The sequence below is a fragment of the Erythrolamprus reginae genome, chromosome 1 (genome assembly GCF_031021105.1).
Source record: "Erythrolamprus reginae isolate rEryReg1 chromosome 1, rEryReg1.hap1, whole genome shotgun sequence".
Lineage (NCBI taxonomy): Eukaryota > Metazoa > Chordata > Lepidosauria > Squamata > Dipsadidae > Erythrolamprus > Erythrolamprus reginae.
The window spans coordinates 272,732,035-272,752,834 of NC_091950.1; the positions used below are offsets into that span (position 1 = coordinate 272,732,035).

The window sequence follows — 20,800 nt, forward strand, 5'->3', positions numbered from 1 at the left end:
TCATATAATGACTCGTTGAATATATACTTTTTTGGTTTGTTCCTGGTGACGGATGGTCAGTCACAACAATATGACAGACACAAATAAAAAGTTATTGGTGTGCCAATCAACATCCTCTCTGTGTTTAATCACTGTCTGTTTATGTATCTAATATCCATATACTGTACACTAAATATTAAGACTTTTCCGGCTCTAATAAATGTCTACATTCTGAATTCAGAGATTTATTATGGAACCTTTACATCTTTTATTTCTTTTTTGTCACCTTTGATAATAACTTTTGCTCCCCTGACTCATTAATTTAACTTTCTGTATGCCCTGAGGATCTCTGCCATTTAGCCCCTGTTAGATATGCATGTTTTAGTAGCAGCATAAAGTATATTATACATGTTGCATTATTTAGATTATATCAATAAGGACAATAAGGAATAAGGGCAGAGGAATGTATTAGCTACATCACTGATGTACTATATAGTAATAATCTACCACAGGTAATCCCTGACTTACAACAGTTCCTTTAGGGAGTGTTCAAAGTTAGAAAATCACTGAGAAAGTGACCACAGTTACGACTGTTGCAGCTTTCCCATGATCATGTGGTCAAAATTCAGATGCTTGGCCACTGCTTCATATTTATGATGGTTGCGGTATCCCGGGGTCATGTGATCTTCTTTTCAGACAAAGTCAATGGGGGAAACCAAATTCACTTAACAGTCATGCTACTAACTTAACAACTGTGGCAAGAAAGGTTGTAAAATGGAGTCAAACTCACTACGTAGCTTCTGCTCTGGCAATCTCACACTACTTACCAGAGCTTACAAAACTTTTGCCAGACCCATCCTCAAATACAGCTCATCTGTTTGGAACCCATATCGCATCTCAGACATTAACACCCTTGAAAATGTCCAAAGATACTTCACCAGAAGAGCCCTTCACTCCTCCACTTGAAATAGAATACCCTATGAGACTAGACTTTCAATCATGGGCCTAGAAAGTTTAGAACTAAGACGCCTTAAACAAGATATAAGTATTGCCCACAAGATCATATGCTGCAACGTCCTGCCTGTCGGCGACTACTTCAGCTTCAACCACAACAACACAAGAGCACACAACAGATTTAAACTTAATATTAACCGCTCCAAACTTGACTATAAAAAATATGACTTCAGTAACTGAGTTGTCGAAGCGTGGAACTCCATAGTGTCATCCCCAAACCCCCAACACTTTACCCTTAGATTATCTACGGTTGACCTATCCAGATTCCTAAGAGGTCAGTAAGGGGCGAGTACAAGTGCACTAGAGTGCCTTCCGTCCCCTGTCCTATTGCTCTCCTATATCTCCTATACCTTTCTTCTATTCCTATATCTCTTCTTCTATTCTTTCATTGATATGTTCTATTACTATATCTTCTTTTCTATTATTTCTTAGATATATTTTACTATGAGTATCTCCTCTATAACCTTCATCATGTATTTTACTATGTGTGTATATATATATATATATACCCACTAAATCCCTCATTGTGTATTGGACAAAATAAATAAATTTAAAAAAATACATATGTCTAATTTAGCAACATAAATTTTGGGATCCATTGTGATCATAAGTCGAGGGCTACGCAAGTGCTAACCGTGAGATGAGAACATTCCTGAGCATAGGCATAAGCAGGAATGCATCAGTTTAAATGGGCCTCACATTTGGGCCTGATCTTTCACAGCTGTCAGTTTGGATTCATTTTTTTTATATCAAAAGAAGGAACAACACGCAACAATTAATAAGCAACAGTCAATTCATTTGGCAATTTCCAAAAATATATTTCAAGTGTAGAATAATCAAGGGTTGGTATTTTCTTCAACTGATGACGAGGACAATACCGGAAGAGGAACCAACATCTACTAATGATAATGATTTCCAAGTACTGTGTTTAATGCACAGTGTGATTGCCACATACTGTATATTTGTAATAGCTCTGCAAACAACTTACCGGGACAAGAAATTTTTTAATTTCTTCCAGGGCATGACTCATCCGTGAATAAGCTTCTCCGGGAGGGGCAAACACTTCAATTAATACATGTAGTTCATCGCTCAAGTGTGCATATTTGGCTTCCTCACTTTTTCTTAGTTCTTCTTCCTGTGGAGAAGAGTATTTTTAGAAATTACTTTGCATTGATTTAACATTTGTAAATTGCAAACCAAAGGTCATAATCTAGGCAGACTTTCAGCAAAATGAGGCCCCGTGAGAAACAACAAAATTCTTGTATAAATTACTTGACAATCTGAAAATCACTTTGTGTGAATAATGAAAACTGGCATAATTAACATCTACAGCAGATTTTAATCAATAAAGCGTAGAATGGTTAATGCCTCACACAGTGTTGAAATTTTCACAGTGCAAAAACAAAATTCAATTTCTAAAAAAACAAAAAAGGATCAATTCAGATTTCTTTCACCAGAGTAACTGATGCAATAAACTATAAAATATATCCAAAAGTGCTATTTACTGTATTTTGTTAGCTTTATATACCACTGTTCATCAAAGAAGAATTGTGCCAGAATATTTTTAGTAAACTAAGAAGAATCAAACTAGAAAAAACAATTAGTAAAAGAGACAAACAAATACTTTAAGAATAGCAGCATTTATAGCAATATCTAAAAACATTTATTAAAACTAAAATGCAATAACATGTTTGTGATTTTTTAAAGGGAGTCCCAGCAGATTTTACTCTGGTAGTTGTTGCCAATTGTAGGGGGCAATACTCATCTCCGTTTCAAGATAATTGAGTTAGCACTGTCCATTTCCACGATCATGTGGCCATCATGAGATCACAGAATACTGTTACCTTCCTACCACAATGGTACCTATTTATTTATTTGCATTTGAATGCTTTCAAACTTCTAGGTTGGCAGGAGCTGGAACAAGGATGGCAACTCAACCCGTTCACATGGTGCTCGGGCAGGGAAGGGCTACCAAAATTTTTATTACCATACTGTGGGTGTGGCTTATGCAGGATACCCTGCATTTTCTTTCAACATCTTTCAGTGCAAATTGGGTGCTCTGGGGTGGAGCTTCATTTTCGCTACCCCACTGTATCCCCCCCCCCATCTGGGCAGTAGCCCACTCCTGTGCTCAGGTCTTGAACTTGGGATCCTAGCTTTCATCTGACAAGCTTAGCATCTTAACTGCTGAGCCACCACGCTGCCCCAAAAATGTGGGAGATATGAGAAAAATCATTATTCTCTAGAAAGATGATCACTCTGGGAGAAAAAAAAATTGGCTGTAGTACTGGATACACATTACAATAAGGGGAAATCGGCCAAAGCTTATGAAACATGCAAGCCTCGTCATCTTGGTATTATCCGTAATCTTGTGTTGTAGGCACTTAGACAAAAAACCTGGTTTATATTTTCCCCATATTCCAACTCAGTGCAATCTGTATAACTGCCAAGATATATCAATATAATAATCCGAAGCTGAGCTCAAAACTAGGACATGTTTACCTCAAGCAAATTTCTTTAAACTTTTATGTGCAATAAAAATATTAGACTAAATGTTCTGCTAGAAAGATGTAAGGAAAGAAATCGTTTCCTTGGAAGAATCAGTGAAGGCTCGCTTGCCATTTCCCATATAATGAAAGATTTATCTCTAGCACCACAAATCATTTGCTGTGGCATTTTGCAGGTGTGGGGACAGCTGCCAGCGTTTCAAGCTTTGAAGAAAAAAAACAAGGAGACACACTGATAATTTCTTCCAGTGGAAATGCTATTTAAAAACTATTTCATTTCCTCCACTAAGACAAAAACATCAAATGAATATTTAGACATTATTTATATTTGTTGAGGGAGTCAATATTATTATTATTATTAATAATAATAATAATAATCTCAGCAGACATTTGAAAACCATCGGAATTGACAAAATCTCCATCTGTCAATTGCAAAAGGCCGCTTTACTGGGATTGACAAACATAATTTGCCACTTCATCACGCAGTCCTAGGTGCTTGGGAAGTGCCTGACTGGTGATGAAATACAAAATCCGTTTGTTGTGTTGTATTGACATAATAATAATAATAATAATAATAATAATAATAATAATAATAATAATAATAATAATAATAATAATAAATAATAATGGTGGTGGTGGTGGTGATGATGATGATGATGATCATCATCATCATCAAAGGCTTGGCACAACTTCTTCAAAGACCAGTAGACTTTCTAGAAATTTCCCTCATAGCCCCGGATCCAGCAAAGGGCAGCCATTCATGGCCCTGCTGGAATGTTCCGGTGGTGGTGGGATACACACACCCTTCAGCTTCCTGCACATGCGCAGTGTACCATTTTGCCAATCCTGGTATTTCCTTGCTTCTGTGCATGCACGGAAGCAAGGAAATGCTGGGGGAATGAACAGCTGAGTGAAATAACAGTTGTGCACACCCGGCGGGGTGAAGGGCAGGGGGTGGAAGGACTCAGGTGCTTGGTTGGGAAAGTTGCCCAGGAATCGAACGGCAGGAGAAGGTTGCACTGGAGCAATTTCCATGCAGGAAAATCTCTGTGAAGGAAACTTTTCCAACTGAGCATCTGAGTCCTTCCACACACACCCCCCGCCGTTCACCCTGCTTCACTTGCTTTTCTCCTCAGGTGTGCCTGGAAGCCTGTGTTTTGCTGCTGGAGATCAGCGGCCTCGAATGCCGCCTTTTCAGCTACTTCTCTGCCCCCAGCAGAGATCTTCATTCGGCTTTGCCCTCCAGCTGCGGTGGCATGGCTGTTGACTCCTGCTGCCCAGTGGTGGCGAGGCTGAGAGGAAGGGGGCAGCTCAGCCCAAGCAGAGAAAATCACCCCTGCTGCCAAGGTGGCTTTTTGGCCATGATATATCAATCCCCCTCTCATGGGATTCCAGAGCTCTTCTCCTCTCGGCCAAGTCGCAAGGACCTGCCTCACCTCCTTCTTGTGTTCCCGCATGACTCTCCTGTGCCACAGCAGGCATCTCTCCACATGGTGATGGGGTGGCCAAGCGAGTTGTGGCCTGAAGCAAAGCACTGGAGGCCTGGCCTGATGGCACGCCACCCTCCAATGAGCCCATACCCGGATGAATTGGCTGCAGCAGCAGAGGGTGAGGGGAGCAGACAGAGAGCTCCTCAGCTAAGCGACATCCTCCCTCCAATACTTCTGCACAAGTAAGACCACTGTGACACCTTACCTTTTCAGTAGTGGGTGAGGAGAAGGAAGGATCTTGCTTGGCAGAGGGGCACTCTGTCTGCCCCCCGCCCCCTTCTGAGCAGCAGCTGATTCGTCCGAATCTGGGCTCAGCAGAGAGCTGTGCTCCCGAAGGCCACAACTTGCCATCGCTGCTCTGTGGTGCGGGTGAACACATCAGGCCACGCAGCCAGAGCTAGAGGGGTGCTGTTTCTGCTGGCTGGGGTGGTGAGATTCGGCTGCGACACATGCACAGAAGTTGAATCTTGCATGCACAGTAATGGAACTGTGCACGCAGCTCCATTTCCGCCTGTGGAATGGCCCACCCCTGCCCAGATCCATCAATTTTATTAATTCACTAGGATATGTAAAAGGAAATTCATGCCCAAGGCTTTCCTGTAGTAAAAGCACATTTCTACTCATAAATTCAAGTGTTGGTTATGTCCTATAAAGCCCTACATGGCTTAGGTCCAGATTACTTAAAGGACCGTCTTCTGCCTCATGTATCCCAGCGACTGGTCAGGTCCCACTGAGTTGGTCTTCTCCATGTCCTGTCAGCTAGGCAATGTCATCTGGTGGGGCTAGAGGAAGAGCCTTCTCTGTGCGGTTCTGTCCCTTTGGAACCAACTCCCTCCAGAGATTTGTACTGCTCCCACCCTGCTGGCCTTCCTCAAGGCTCTGGACTCATCTTTGCCAGCAGGCCTGGGTCCATTGAGTGCTAATATCTCGCTCTGACTGATGTCATGAATGTATAATTTGATAGGATAAATGTGGATGATTGCTTCTATGAACTGGGGTTTTTAGACTATTTTTGATTTTAGATTTCTTATTTTTGTATTTTGTATTTATCTCTGTTGTGAGCCGCCTTGAGTCTGAGGAGAAGGGTGGCATAGAAATCAAACAAGTAAGCAAGCAAGCAAGTAAATAAGAAAGGAAGTACGTAAATAAGAAAGTAAGTAAGTAAATAAGAAAGTTTTAAGTGAAGTAAGTAAATTTCTCTTTGCTTTAGTTCAAGATTGAGTAGGAGGTTTGAGAATATTCCAGAGCTGATTAGAAACATGCAATTCCATAAGAAATATGGAGTCGTATTTTCAGTTATGAGATGCCTGGGATGGGTGTATTTTTTCATGTAACATGTTTTATTGTTGCTTATTTTAAAATTTATTTATTTTATTTCTAGCACAAAGAGAATAAACTATGACAGCTCCAGGGATGGCCAGTTTTCCTCTGCCCTGCAGTCATTTCATGGGAAGGGGAGAGTTTCAATTCTACAGAATATAATCTTTATTCAGACCAATTCCAGAATGCATCCTTTTTGTTTTCTTTACTGACAGAGTTCGGCTGTTGCTCGTTTATCATAATTGATGAAGACTTTGTTTTATTTTTAAAATATTATCTTAAGACTAGATGTGGTGTGTCTGAAGATGAGTAATCATGCTAATTTGGGCACAGAATGTACTCACACCTGTTGGACAGACATGTTTAGACACTGCAGTTGCTCACACATTGTGTAGTATACTTGCCTAGTAATACAGACCCAGTGAGGTGATTGGTGGTGCCAGGAGGCGGGAGAAACTGGAGCCTCCTATTGGCCAGCTATTGTGGGGGCCGGGTATATAAATATCCTGTCAGTTACCTGTTGTGTTGTTCTTGTATTCTGTGTTCCGACTAATAAACTGCACTTGTTATCTACTCCGACTCCTTCATAACAATTTGGCGACGAGGATTTCTTTTTCTGTCCTTACCTAAGGACAGATTAATCGTGAGTAACATGTCTACTCAACTCACGTTCGCCCCATTTGACCCCCAAGCCGAAACTTGGGATTCCTACGTGGCAAGGTTTGACTGTTTTCTTATTTCGAACGGGTACACTGAAATTGGGGGCGACAGGAAGAGGGCATATTTTTTAAGCTTTTGCGGCACGGAAATGTTCGAGACTGCTCGGGCTATTTTTGCCCCAACCCTCATCCACGACGTGCCTTGGGATGTTTTTCTTACTACCCTCCAAGATCATTACGCCCCCGCCCCCTCCCGTTGCGCCCGCCGGTACAAATTTTTCCACCGGAACCAACTTGAGGGCGAGTCTGTGAACGATTTTGTAGCTGCTCTCCGGCGTGCCGCCCTTTACTGCGAATTTATTGATTTAGAGGACTACCTGCTAGACCGTTTGGTCTTTGGCGTGAGGGACGGGCGCCTGAAGCGCCGCCTTCTCGCCATCCAAGGTCTGTCTTTCAAAGTCGCCCTCGCTGAGGCGAGGGCTTTCGAAATGTCCTCACAGTCCCTGGCCGCTATGGATGTGGTGGTTAACGCTACTACCGCGGCCCCAGCTAAACAGCTCGCTCAATTACCGCAGGACTTGGAATCGGCTTTGACTCAAGAGGAGGAGGTTTGCCGCCTGTCGTCATCTAGGCCCCGTGACGCTCCTCCTGGCCGGCCCCGCCCGCCGCCCTCTCCATGTCGAGGCTGTGGCGGCGATCATTTCCGGGTCGCCTGTCCCTTTGCGGAAGTGACGTGTCGTCGTTGTGGAGGCCGTGGGCATATCGCCCGAGCTTGCCGGATTCGCCGCCCTTACTCCGCTTCGGCCAATTCCGCCAAGGATCAGTTCCCTTCAGGATCCAGGGCGCCTCCAAGGGACCAAACATATAGACGGTATGATTGTAATGTCGTTTACTCCTCAGCTTCTTCGTCCTGCCGCAACCGTCCGTCGGGAGCTCCGAGTGAGATTGCCGCTACAGGCCCGTCGGGGGAGAAGATCTGTATGTCCGTCGTTGTGGGTCGGACCCCGTGTTCTTTCCAGGTGGACACGGGCTCGGCCCATTCATTGGTGCCATGGTCAACCATCAAGAGATGTTTTCCTCGCCTGGCAAAACGGTCCCTCTCTGCTTGCCCTGTAAATCTTCGGGATTACCAGGGATCCCAGATTCCGGTTGTTGGACAGGGCTCATTTCTTGTTCATTTCAAGGAATTTTCGGGTCGACTGCCGCTTATTATTGTGGATGGACCTTACTCTAACTTGCTGGGCCTGGACTGGTTTGGACCTTTGGGGTTGTCGGTCGCTGGTGTTAATCAGGTGTCCAGGGGAAAGGCATTCTCTGAGTTAGCATCTCTTTTTCCAGATGTGTTTGATGATAATTTGGGGTGTTATAAGGGGTCCCCTATTTCTTTTGGCCTGGATCCATTGGTTCCCCCGGTCAGAATTAAGCCACGTAGGGTCCCCCTTGCATTACGCCCCAAGGTGGACGCCGAGCTAGACCGCCTCGTAGCCCAGGGCGTTCTCGAGCCAATTGACCAAGCCACCTGGGAGACCCCTATTGTGGTGGCTGTAAAAGTGGGGGGCGGAATACGGATTTGCGGTGACTATAAGTGTACCATCAATAGAGCATTGGGCCACCACTCTTACCCGGTGCCCGTGGTGCAACATCTGTTGCACTCTTTGGGGGAGGGTACGATTTTCGCTAAACTTGATCTCTCCCAGGCCTATCTACAACTCCCTGTGGACCCCTTAGCTGCTGACGCACAGGCAATTTCCACTCATAGGGGGGTATTCCGATGCAAACGATTGCAGTTCGGAGTGTCCACGGCCCCGGGAATTTTTCAAGCACTTATGGAGCGGTTGCTTTATGGCATCCCTGGCACGGTGCCATACTTCGATGATGTTTTGGTCTCCGCCCAGTCCGAGTCTGAACTTTTGACACGGGTCAAAATGGTCCTCTCGAAATTCCATGAAGCCGGTCTTAAACTCAAGGCGCACAAATGTAAGTTCGGTGTGCCGCAGGTGGAATTTTTGGGATTCATTATAGACAGGAAGGGAATCCATCCCACTCCCGAGAAGACCAGGGCTATTTGGGAGGCCCCTACCCCACAGTCCAAAGCGGAGCTCCAGGCCTTCCTAGGGTTAGTGAACTTCTACGCGGTATTTATCCCCCATAAAGCGTCTTTGGCCGAGCCCTTACATAGGCTGCTAGACAAGAATCGGAAATGGGAGTGGGGCCCCCGGGAGGCTGATGCTTTTAAGGCTGTAAAAGAAGTCCTCACGTCCAACACGGTTCTAGCGCAGTATTCCCCATACTTACCTTTATTATTAACCTGTGACGCGTCCCCTTACGGGGTCGGGGCCGTGCTCAGCCATAAGCTGGCTAACGGCTCCGAGGTACCATTGGCTTTCTTCTCAAGGACACTAGCCAAAGCCGAGAGGAATTTCGGTCATATCGATAGGGAAGCCCTGGCCATAATCGCCGGAGTTCGGCGCTTTCATGATTACTTGTACGGCCGACCGTTTGACATCATAACGGATCACCAGCCACTACTCGGCCTCTTGTCAGGCGACCGCCAGAGCCCCCTCATTTTGTCGCCTAGGATGTCCCGTTGGATCGTGTTCTTGGCCAACTACTCCTATCACCTGCGGTACCGGCCCGGTCGCAATATTGCCCATGCGGACGCCCTGAGCCGTTGTCCCTCGCCACAATTGCTGGAAGACCCAGCCCCAGCATCATCCGTGTTAGCCATCACGGATCAGCCCTTATCTTTGTCAGCTTCCGTCATTGCCGCTGAGTCCCTTCGGGATCCTTTGTTGTCCACTGTCCTACAGTGGGTTTTAAGGGGGTGGCCCCCAACTGCCCCCTCTGTTGAGTCTACCCCATTTTTTCGTTGTAGGGCTGAACTCACGGTCATCCAAGGGTGTCTGTTGCGGGGTTGCCGGGTGTGCATTCCCCCATGTTTGAAAGAAAGAGTACTTTCCCTGTTGCATAAAGGACATCCTGGAGTAGTGAGAATGAAGGCCTTGGCCAGGGGTTATGTTTGGTGGCCTGGCCTCGATCGGGACGTGGAGCAAAAGGTATCCCAGTGTTGGCCCTGTCAAGAACAGAGACCTTCCCCGGCCCGGGAAGCCCCGTTAGTTTGGGAACCGCCTGCAGGCCCCTGGGGAAGGGTTCATGTCGACCTAGCGGGACCCTTTATGGGCCAGATGTTCCTTGTCACTGTAGATGCGTACTCTCGCTGGCTAGAAGTCAACATATTGCATTCAACAACTTCCCAGGCAGTTATCCACGCTCTTAACACTTTGTTTGCGACTCACGGCTTCCCGGACTTGGTGGTCTCCGACAACGGCCCTCAATTTACTTCGGCCCAATTTGAGGGGTTCTTGGCTAGGGGGGGAATCCGTCACGCCCTCGTAGCTCCTTGGCACCCCGCCTCCAACGGGCAAGCTGAGCGCATGGTGCGCACCACGAAGGAGGCCCTGAAGAAGATGACCCGGGGCACTTGGCAAGAAAAGCTTGCAGAGTTCCTTTTCGCCCAACATACCACCCCAACTGCTCCTACAAACAAGTCACCAGCCGAGATGCTTATGGGCCGTAAGTTAAGAATCGCCTTGGATAGGTTAAACCCCACTTACTCTAGGGAGCCCCCGTGGCCAGCTCCGGGGAGGTCACTCGGCATTAATGCACCCGTTTTTGCTCGGTCTTACAGTGGTGAGGCCCCCTGGGTGGCAGGTAAGGTCACGAGAATCAAGGGACCCAGGTCTTACGAGGTAGAACTCCCCGATGGGAGAGTGTGGCATCGCCATATTGATCAATTAAGGAATCGCTCAGGTACACCTCCCACCAATGGCCCTACCTGTGACCTGGGGCAGAATATAGGGGAGGAGAACGTCCCCGTGCTTCCTCATGCTAGTGAACCGGCCCCCTCAGAGGAGTCCGTACAACAAGATTTCTTGAGCCCCGGTATCCGAAACGAGGGCCTGGAGGGCGTGCATCCCTCAGCTGAAGTTCCACTACCCCGCCGCTCGGGGCGGGTGAGGCGTACCCCCAGTTACTTACAAGATTACGTGGTCTCCAACATAAGGGGGAAGGGGTGTAGTATACTTGCCTAGTAATACAGACCCAGTGAGGTGATTGGTGGTGCCAGGAGGCGGGAGAAACTGGAGCCTCCTATTGGCCAGATATTGTGGGGGCCGGGTATATAAATATCCTGTCAGTTACCTGTTGTGTTGTTCTTGTATTCTGTGTTCCGACTAATAAACTGCACTTGTTATCTACTCCGACTCCTTCATAACACATTGTGCTTCAGAAGTGCACCTTGCTTCGTAAGCTTGACAGCCCTTGTGGATGACAGGTAGGGCAGTTTTATGCCAGAATTTCCCATTTGATATAAATCTATATCAAATAACTTCAGAGAAATCTTTAGTTTTAATGACTATGAAATGTTCCTCCTGCCCTCCATGTGAGCAACTTCTGGCACAGAGTCCCCCCCCCCCAAAAAAAAAGCTGATTGGATATGTGCTCATTCGGCATGCAGATGACATAACCTTCCCACTGTGTCTGTGCTCTCATCAGAATAGTGACTACCCATAAATGGTGACCATCCATAAATGGTGACTGATGGTAGACATGCAACTTCATGTCTGGTACCTTATCTTGCCATCTGATGTCTAATACCCTGCAAAAGTTCCAGCATGTGGAAATGTCTGGGCAGTCTTGCATGCCTTTAGGACACAGTCCATGTTTTACAGGCACATACACAAGGCTAGTAAGTATTACACCTCTGTAGACCTTCAGTTGTATTACTGAGCAAAACTACTGTGGGACTTCCGACTTCCGACTGACCGAATTCTGAAGCATAACACACCAGACATCCTGATTGTGGAGAAAAAGAAAGCATGTATCATCGACATCGCAATCCCAGGGGACAGCAGAATTGAGGAGAAGCAGCTAGAGAAATTAGTGAAATATGAAGATCTAAAAATCGAGCTGCAACGACTCTGGCATAAGCCAGTGAAAGTGGTCCCAGTGGTACTTGGCACGCTGGGCACAGTGCCAAAGGATCTCAGCGGACATTTGAAAACCATTGGAATTGACAAAATCTCCATCTGTCAATTGCAAAAGGCCACTTTACTGGGATCGGCAAACATAATTCGCCGCTACATCACGCAGTCCTAGGTGCTTGGGAAGCGCCCGACTGGTGATAAAATACGAAATCCAGCATAGTGATCTCGTTTGCTCTGTTGTACTGACATAATAATAATAATAATAATAATAATAATAATAATAATAATAATAATAATAATAATCATCATCATCATCATCATCATCTAAAAATGGAGTGTGGTTAGGGCTAGGGTTAGTTATGTTAGGTAGCCTAACAGAATGCCTCTTTTTGAAATTTCTTGATTATTTTGTTCATGGTTGAGGCACCATATGACTCAAGCAAAGCGAAGAAAAACTTCAAAAGCAGCCTCTCTCATTATGAACTCAGGACTAACCACTATTGTTGTAAAGAGGGCAGAATGAGATAGAAATATTTGCCCAGAGCAATGCTGGCACTTTACATCTAATTATGTTAAGTTGTTCTGGTAGACTTCATATGAGACAAGCTTTCTGAATGATAATGTTATCTCTGATGAGCCATGCAAAATCTGCAGGTTTTTCAGCCATTTAAGCACAATGCAAGAAACTATATCTGAAATTGAATTCTGAATAAGTTCAGAAGAGCTCCGTGTCTCCTTCCTGTCGAATCTAGCAATATTGACCCTGTTTTTAACCAGAAACTGTTCTTCCTGTGTACTTATTAAGAATTTCATGGCATACAAAACAATAATTAAGTGTTCAATTATTGTGGTAGATGTAACTATTAGACATATTCAAAGCATACAGCTTCTCAGTTGACTTTGAACTGTTGTCCCTAAAATGTTGATTTTTATAGCTGATTTGGAAGAAAGCAGAATGAAGAGAAAGCAGACCAGGGATGAAATCCAGCAGGTTCTGACAGATTCTGGAGAACTGGTAGCAGAAATTTTGAGACGTTTGGAGAACCGGTAGCAGAAATTATGAGTAGTTCGGAGAACTGGCAAACACCACCTCTGGCTGGCCTCAGAATGGGGTGGGAATGAAGATTTTGCAATATCCTTCCCCCAGGAATGGGAAGGGAACGGGGATTTTGCAGTATTCTTCCCCTGCCCTGGCCACCAACCAGGCCTACTGAACTGGTAGGTTAAAAAAAATGGTAACAGACCCTCTAGGCTGCTCCCATTATTACAAAATCCCCTGTGTGGTAATGGGAGACTCAATCAACTGTAGTTAATTTAATAATCATAGTTTAGCCAAAGTGTGTATTCAACCACAAAATCCTCAGGTTATGAAATCAACACAAAATTTTAATGGTGCTACAGGTTGCACTACTATATATCTCTCCTGGATTAAAGTTTTCTGTTGGAGAAAAAAAAAACCAATTCCATTCTTAGAAGGTGCTGTCTGAATCTAATTTATAATTACTTGATTTAAAATACTATTCCAAATCCTTTGGCAGAAATGATTTAAAAAAAACCTGTTAAAAATGAACAAATGCCAGCTTGGATATTCAGAAAGTTATTGAAAATTTGGCCTGTCTCCCTTGGGGCAGATAGGTGATTGAGCCACTATAGGTTGTTTTGCTGTCATTTATACTATATCTTTGGAGCAAATATTATTTAAACCACCTCTATTTCTTTTAATTTAAGGCCCCTAGAGTCCTCTGGAGTTGGGCAACCTTTAAACTGAACAAATGAATAAACTAAATAAACTAATAAAATAATAATAAATCTATACATAGAATTTTTTATCGCAGTTGCTGACCAGAACTACAAAAAGAAAAAGAAAAAATAAAGTAAAAGCAAAACAAAATAAAATATTACAATTGATCATACCCTGTTTCCCCGATAGTAAGACACCCCCGATTGTAAGACGTATCGGGGGTTTCAGGGGGGTCGGCTAATATAAGCCGTACCCCGAAAGTAAGACATATGTCTTACTTTCAGGGTAACACGGGGGTATTGCCGGGGGGGGAGCCCGATGATGTCGCTTCCAAGCTCCCCGCGTGCCCCTCGCCTTTGCCTCGCCGCGGTGCCACCACCTCTTCCCCGGCTTGGCAAAGCGAAGGACGGCGCTGGTCCGAAGTGAGCCGAGCGGGCGGCGGCTTGCAGCGAAGGCGCTCGTCCCAGCAACCGAGTCCTGCTGAGGCTCGGCTGCAAGCGGCCAGCGAGGCCGACCAGCTCCGAGGCGAGCGGCCGGAGCTGCACCCTCCTTCGCCCACCTCCTTTCCGGCAGGCAGGTGGGGCTGCCCAACTGCACAGAGCGGCTCCTCCCCTCCAGACACACGCTTCCCCGACACGCATCTGTGGCTCCACACGTGCACGCCGCTTGGAGCCCTGAGGTTGGACTTGGAAAAGGGCTCACGAGGCTCCTGTCCCGTGGCTGCCCTTCTGGACTCTGGGGAGATGCCTTCAGGAACGCGACCCTTTCAATTTTTTTCCAATGTAAGACATACCCTGAAAGTAAGATGTAGTGGGGCTTTTGGGGGTAAAAAGAAAGTAAGACACTGTCTTACTTTTGGGGAAACACGGTAGATTCATTAGCGGACAATAAAAGTTTGATTTATGGGCAGTATAACAACATTTAGCTATTCCAAGAGCCTGAATTATACTGATCTAGAGACAAAAACTGTACATAAAAATGATAAGTAGTTTTAACCAGGTAAGGAGTTAGAAGGCAAGTCCTTGAATCTCTACATACTTTTTGATTATTTTGCTATGTATTATTATAAATAAATAGAATAGAATTTTATTGGCCAAGTGTGATTGGACATACAAGGAATTTGTCTTGGTGCATATGCTCTCAGTGTACATAAAATAAAAGATAAATTCATCAAAAATCATAAGATACAACACTTAATGATAGTCCGGGTACAAATAAGCAATCAGTCAATAGAAACCAGTCAATATTAATCGTAAGGATACAAGCAACAAAGTTACAGTCATACAGTCATTAATTGGAGGAGATGGTTGATGGGAACGATGAGAAGATTAAGTGCAGACTTAGTAAATAGTTTGACAGTATTGAGGGAATAATGAATAACAAATAATAGCAAGCAATAAAATACATAAATAAAACCACTGCTTCCCCCCCCCCCCCCCAAAAAAAAAAAAATTGGCTCTCAGTCTATTTTGATCCATGGATGAAGAAGAGATGTAAGATTGAATTTTGGATCTTCTACATATATGGCTTAAGCCTTAATAGTTTGTGGTTGCATTTCTTTCTACAAGCGGATTTCCCAGTATCTTTAATGAAACTCATCAAGAGTTGTGTTCTTTAATCTGTCTGAGAGTTTTCTGGTCCCAGTATTAGTTTGGCTGAAGTCTAACACATAAACAGACTCTGCGGGGGACAAAATGTTTTGAATTCATATTTCTCATACTTACTTTAGCATGAGAAAATAGCTTTTTTGTTTTATACATTCACTTTCTGATTAAACTGTCTTGTTTGTATCCAAAACAAACATACATAATGCAATCTATCAGATAATTTACAGATTTAAAAACATATATCACTAGATTTGCCTGCCAGGTGTTTCGACTGTAATAATCAAATGAGGTTTTTTTTCCTGCAGTGTAATACAATATCCATCCAACAAATGTGTAGGAATTCATGCCATGAGTATGACATAAAGCTAAAATTGATTTTTGCAAATACTGTTGCGCCTATCCCAAGGCCCAGTTGTAATAATGATAATATCCTGTGAGCCTCCCCCAGTCTTCAGAGAATGGCGGCATACAAATCTAATTAATAATAATAATAATAATAATAATAATAGTAAGTTATGTTTTTATAAAGGTAAGGTTTAAAAAATAGTTAAATCAAGCAAGACTTAAATTGTTCTGTACAGATCCAGTCCAAAAAATGGATCACCTGTGGGATAGCAGAATACAGTGGCGTCTTGCATTTCATGCATACAAGCCAACCAGACAGTTGGATTGGGTGAGATTGGTGAGAGGACAGCAGGATGGTTTATGAAGATCAGGAGAAGATGTGGAGCATGGGTATAGCCGGGGGTGGACTACTGCCTGGACGGGGCAGGAAGGGATACAGTAACAAAAATAGAGCTCCACCCCAGAGCCCCCAATTTGCACTGCAAGATTTTATCTATCTATCTATCTATCTATCTATCTATCTATCTATCTATCTATCTATCTATCTATCTATCTATCTATCATCTATCTATCTATCTATCTATCTATCTATCTATCTATCTATCTATCTATCTATCTAGTCCAATACACAATGAGGGTTTTAGTAGGTATATATCTATATACACATAGTAAAATACACGATGAAGGTTATAGAGGAGATACTCATAGTAAAATATATCTAAGAAATAATAGAAAAGAAGATATTGATGTTGAAAGAAAATGCGGGGCGTCCTGCATAAGCCACGGCCACAGTATGGTAGGAAAAATTTTGGCGGCCCTTCACTGGTTGTAGCCTCTTGCAGTCAGGTTTCCAATATATGCTACAATCAGTTACCTAATCTCTCCCTAAATATAGGACTAAGCCTGACTTTCCAAAGTCCCTTATGAGGTCCTTTAATAAGTTGGCCTTTCTCTTTCTCTATAACTTTATCCACTAGGAAGTCAGCTCAGATGAATTTAAAAAAATCTGCTGTGGTTAAATCCATTATAAAACAGCCTGAGAAGTCATTTTTACATTCTCCGGCATATATACATGATACCAAGTTCAATTAAAATGCAGATGTGCTCATCACCAAGGAAGGCTGGTTAGACTTCAGATGAAAGAGTGTTGAAATTGTCTGAATTTTCTACCTACTCATACTAATGTAATTTTCTATGATATACAGTTTTCCATTGGGAAAATAATTTCTACTTTATTTGGGAAAGGGAACAGATGTTTGCTGACTGTTCTATTCAACTAAGATTTGGAAAGCCAATACTCTTGCCCACTCAACAGGCCATTAAGACCTGTTACTTTATTTGCCCCAGGCATTAGAGCTGGGATATATAAAATGTGTCCGTTTTGTGAATTGTTATAAGGAGCCTCAGTTTTCTTTGATTTAGATTATTTTAAACTTTGCCTAATCATAGCAAAAGCATTTAGACTTATATATTGCTTCACAGTGCTTTTACAGCGCTTTCTAAGCAGTTTACAGAGTCAGCCTGTTGCTCCCAGCAATCTGAGTCCTCATTTTACCAACCTCGGAAAGATAGAAGGCTGAACTCCTGGCAGTGGGCAGAGTTATCCTGCAATACTAACCACTGATCCACTAGGGCTCTGATTATGGGTGCTCTTTTTTTTTTAACAATATGTTTTATGTTTGTAAATTAGTTATTATTCTATCAAGGTTATGGATTTAAACCAGGCAGCCATGAAAATTTATAAATAAATGCTAAATAATCAATAATCCTTCTCAAAAACTTGGCCATCAGGAGGATTTTTCGAAATCATAAAATATTTTTGGGAGAATGGGTGGATTCTAACTTACCTCACTGCTGGTGGTTCGCTTCCTCCCATGCTGCATGGGTGTTTCTCATGAGCATGCATACATGCACAAAGCACGCATGTGGAAAAAATGCCTCCCAAAATTGGAAAAATATCTCTCTGCAAAATAAACCCCTAAAACAAGATGATAACTGCATGCACAGTGCTGAAAACTTCGCTTCTGCACATGTGCATTTTTCCTGCCTCATTCCATAGGTATTTATTTAAATTATTTTTTTCCAAGAAAGATACTTTACATTCTGAGCATTAGCACAATCTAATCTGGAAATTACAGGATTCAGGAAAAAAAAATTATCAGCCTAACTTGTACTGTAAACTACACTTTGTAAACAATATTTTTATTGATTTTTATAGTAATGATAAACATTCACACAACAAATAACAAAGTGCCCACCACCAAACATCATTCATACCCCTCCACCCAAAATAAGGGCATATTTTCTACATAACATTTTAACTTAAGAGCAATACACATATTATAAAGTAATTCTCATTTATTTCTTGTAGCTTGGTCTCGAATTCTACTGACCAGATATCCTCTTACCTTGTCCCATTGTCCCATCAGTTCCCACATATTAGTTTCATTGGCCAAATTCATTCTCGTGTCCATAATCTCAAACTGAATATGATCCACCATATACCAATACCATCTTCTGCACATACACAGAAGGGGGGGAAAAACAGAAAAAAAATCCCCCCCCCAAATATTCTAAAAAAATAATCTGAAAAAAATAAGAAAAAAAGATGGTGCTGCCCATGGACCAGCACCGACTGAGCTGGTTCTGTGACATCATGTTGATGTCACCAACAGGTCACTACAAGTTCATGCAAACCAGTCTGAACCTGGAGGAACCTATATGGGAAATTGGGGAAAATACACACTGTTTGGCACTAAGGTAATCTAACATGGAGCTGGTCTGTATTTCTGATGGTAAGATATGTATAAATGCAGCTGCAAGAGCAATCATGGGCTTCCCTAGGTATGCCCATGTTACACCAACACTCCACAGTCTGCATTGGTTGCCGATCAGTTTCTGGTCACAATTCAAAGTGTTGGTTATGACCTATAAAGCCCTTCATGGCATCGGACCAGAATATTTCTGGGACCGCCTTCTGCCGCAGGAATCCCAGCGACTGGTTAGGTCCCAGAGAGTTGACCTTCTCCGGGTCCCGTCGATCAAACAATGTCATCTGGTGGGAGCCAGGGGAAGAGCCTTCTCTGTGGTGGCCCCAACCCTCTGGAATCAACTCCCTCCAGAGATTAGGACTGCCCCGACCCTCCTTGCCTTTCGCAAACTCCTCAAAACGCACCTCTTTGATTCTCCTGGGCCGTTTCCACTTTATGTATGGTCTGCATGAGATGTATGATTGTTTTTATGTTAAGGGTTTTAAACTGGTTTTTTAAATATTGGATTTGTACTGTTTTTTTCTTGCTGTGAGACGCTCCGAGTCCTCGGAGAGGGGCGGCATACAAATCTAATAAATAATAATAATAATAATAATAATAATAATAATAATAATAATAAGAAGAAGAAGAGAGGAAAGAAAGATAGAGACTATAACAAAAAAGGGAGTTAATTATAGAAATGAGAGAGCTAAAAAAATATGGGACAGGCAACCGAAAAAGAAAAAGAAAAACAGATTAAAACTTTGGAGCAACATAAAAGAGAATGGATAAAACAAACAAAATTGTGTATATTTAAATAGTAGTAATATTTTTGAATATGTCTGATAATAGAAAATATGTAGATTGAAAATATGTAACTTTTAAATATGTTTTGTATGGGGGAAAAGAAAAGTAATATTTTTGAATATAAGCTTGATGATAAAAGAAACATCTAGAATTGAAGTTATAAAATAATATAAGAAAATATGAAGATTGAAAATATGCAACTTTGAAATATGTGTATGAGATATAAGAGATAAAAATGAGTGTTTATGTGTATGTTTAGTGGGCAAGTATTACATCAGTATGAATAAATTGTTCATTGAAATAAGGATTAAAATATATGTATGATCAAATATAGAAATGAAGTTATAAAATAACATAAGAAAAGATGAAAAATAGAAGAAAATATGAAGATTGAAAATATGTAATTTTGAAATATGTTTTGCATGGGATATAAGAGATAAAAAATAGTGTTGAATAATTAGAAATTTGTTGTAGTGATAGAAATAAAGGCTAAGAAGATAAAACTAGTCTGTATTAAAACATAATGATGTTGAAAAGAGGATAAAGAAATTATAAATTGATTTTTGATTATTGTTTATATATTAGAAATATATAAATCAGGAAATGACCACATCTTTGAATGTTGGAATTAAAATAGGGATAAAATAAGAGGAGAAAAAGACTAAAGACAGATATTAAAAGGAAAATAAATTTGAGAGATGTATTGAAAATGAAATGATAACGATATCAATGAATAATGTAATTATTTTAAAAACAAAAAAATTGTTAAGAATATTGTATGGATGTATGAACTCAAATAGCAAATGCACATAACATGAGATGTTAAAAGACCAAAAACAAATAAAATTTATTGGAGGGAAAAAGGAGAGCAGAATCCCTGAAAACAGCTGTAAGCATTTTTCCACTTAGTACTCTGTGACTCAATACAAATTCAGAGAGCATTGAAGATCGGCTTGGGACATTTCAAGCATGTGGCCTATTAACTTTACTATTTGTAATTATTACCCTGCCTCTCTAGCTCAGAAGAAGTTAAGTCACGGAAAAACAAATATTTACATGTATTGTTCGATATTTTTGGATTTTTAGTGCGGAACTAAGGATCTATTATTTAGCAAACCCTATTGGGCCACGATGAAAAGCCTAATTTTGAGGAAATTCTTCCAAATCTAATAGATATCTGGATTTTGGCAGAGAAACAAAAAGAGCTGTAAAGAGAGAGATCCTAATATCAGATGCTGGGAGCCAGTTCAACAAGCCAGAGATATAATTTTGTCTCTGATTCTTTCGTACCAAAACAAAAATGCTAAATTCTATAATACAGAATTGGGTGCTATAAACAGTAATGGGCTACTGCCCCCATGAGTAGGGGGATGCAGTGGGGGTAGAAAGTTTATGCACTATTTATTGAATACTTCTCTAATACCTTCCTTCTCTAGTGCCTTAGAATGATCCTTAATTACTTTTAAAATAGGAAATAATTAAATAGTATGTTTTTACCCATAAACTCTTTAATCATTTTAATCATTATCTAGAACTGAACTTTTATAGCAATTAAAGAAAATTGAGCTACTCGCCTAATCTGTTATCACACTGAAC

The 20,800-nt window shown here is 42.1% G+C and overlaps 1 protein-coding gene and 1 long non-coding RNA gene across 2 annotated transcripts in view; one reads left to right on the forward strand and one right to left on the reverse strand.

Moving 5' to 3' along the window:
- KHDRBS2 (KH RNA binding domain containing, signal transduction associated 2) overlaps positions 1 to 20,800 on the reverse strand; it is a 472,630-nt gene that overhangs the window by 238,051 nt on the left and 213,779 nt on the right. The window contains exon 4 of the mRNA XM_070733031.1: positions 1,982 to 2,128. Within this exon, the coding sequence (XP_070589132.1) occupies positions 1,982 to 2,128 (147 nt within the window). The remainder of the gene's footprint in view (positions 1 to 1,981; positions 2,129 to 20,800) is intronic.
- LOC139156887 (uncharacterized) overlaps positions 1 to 20,800 on the forward strand; it is a 62,328-nt gene that overhangs the window by 981 nt on the left and 40,547 nt on the right. The window lies entirely within an intron of this gene.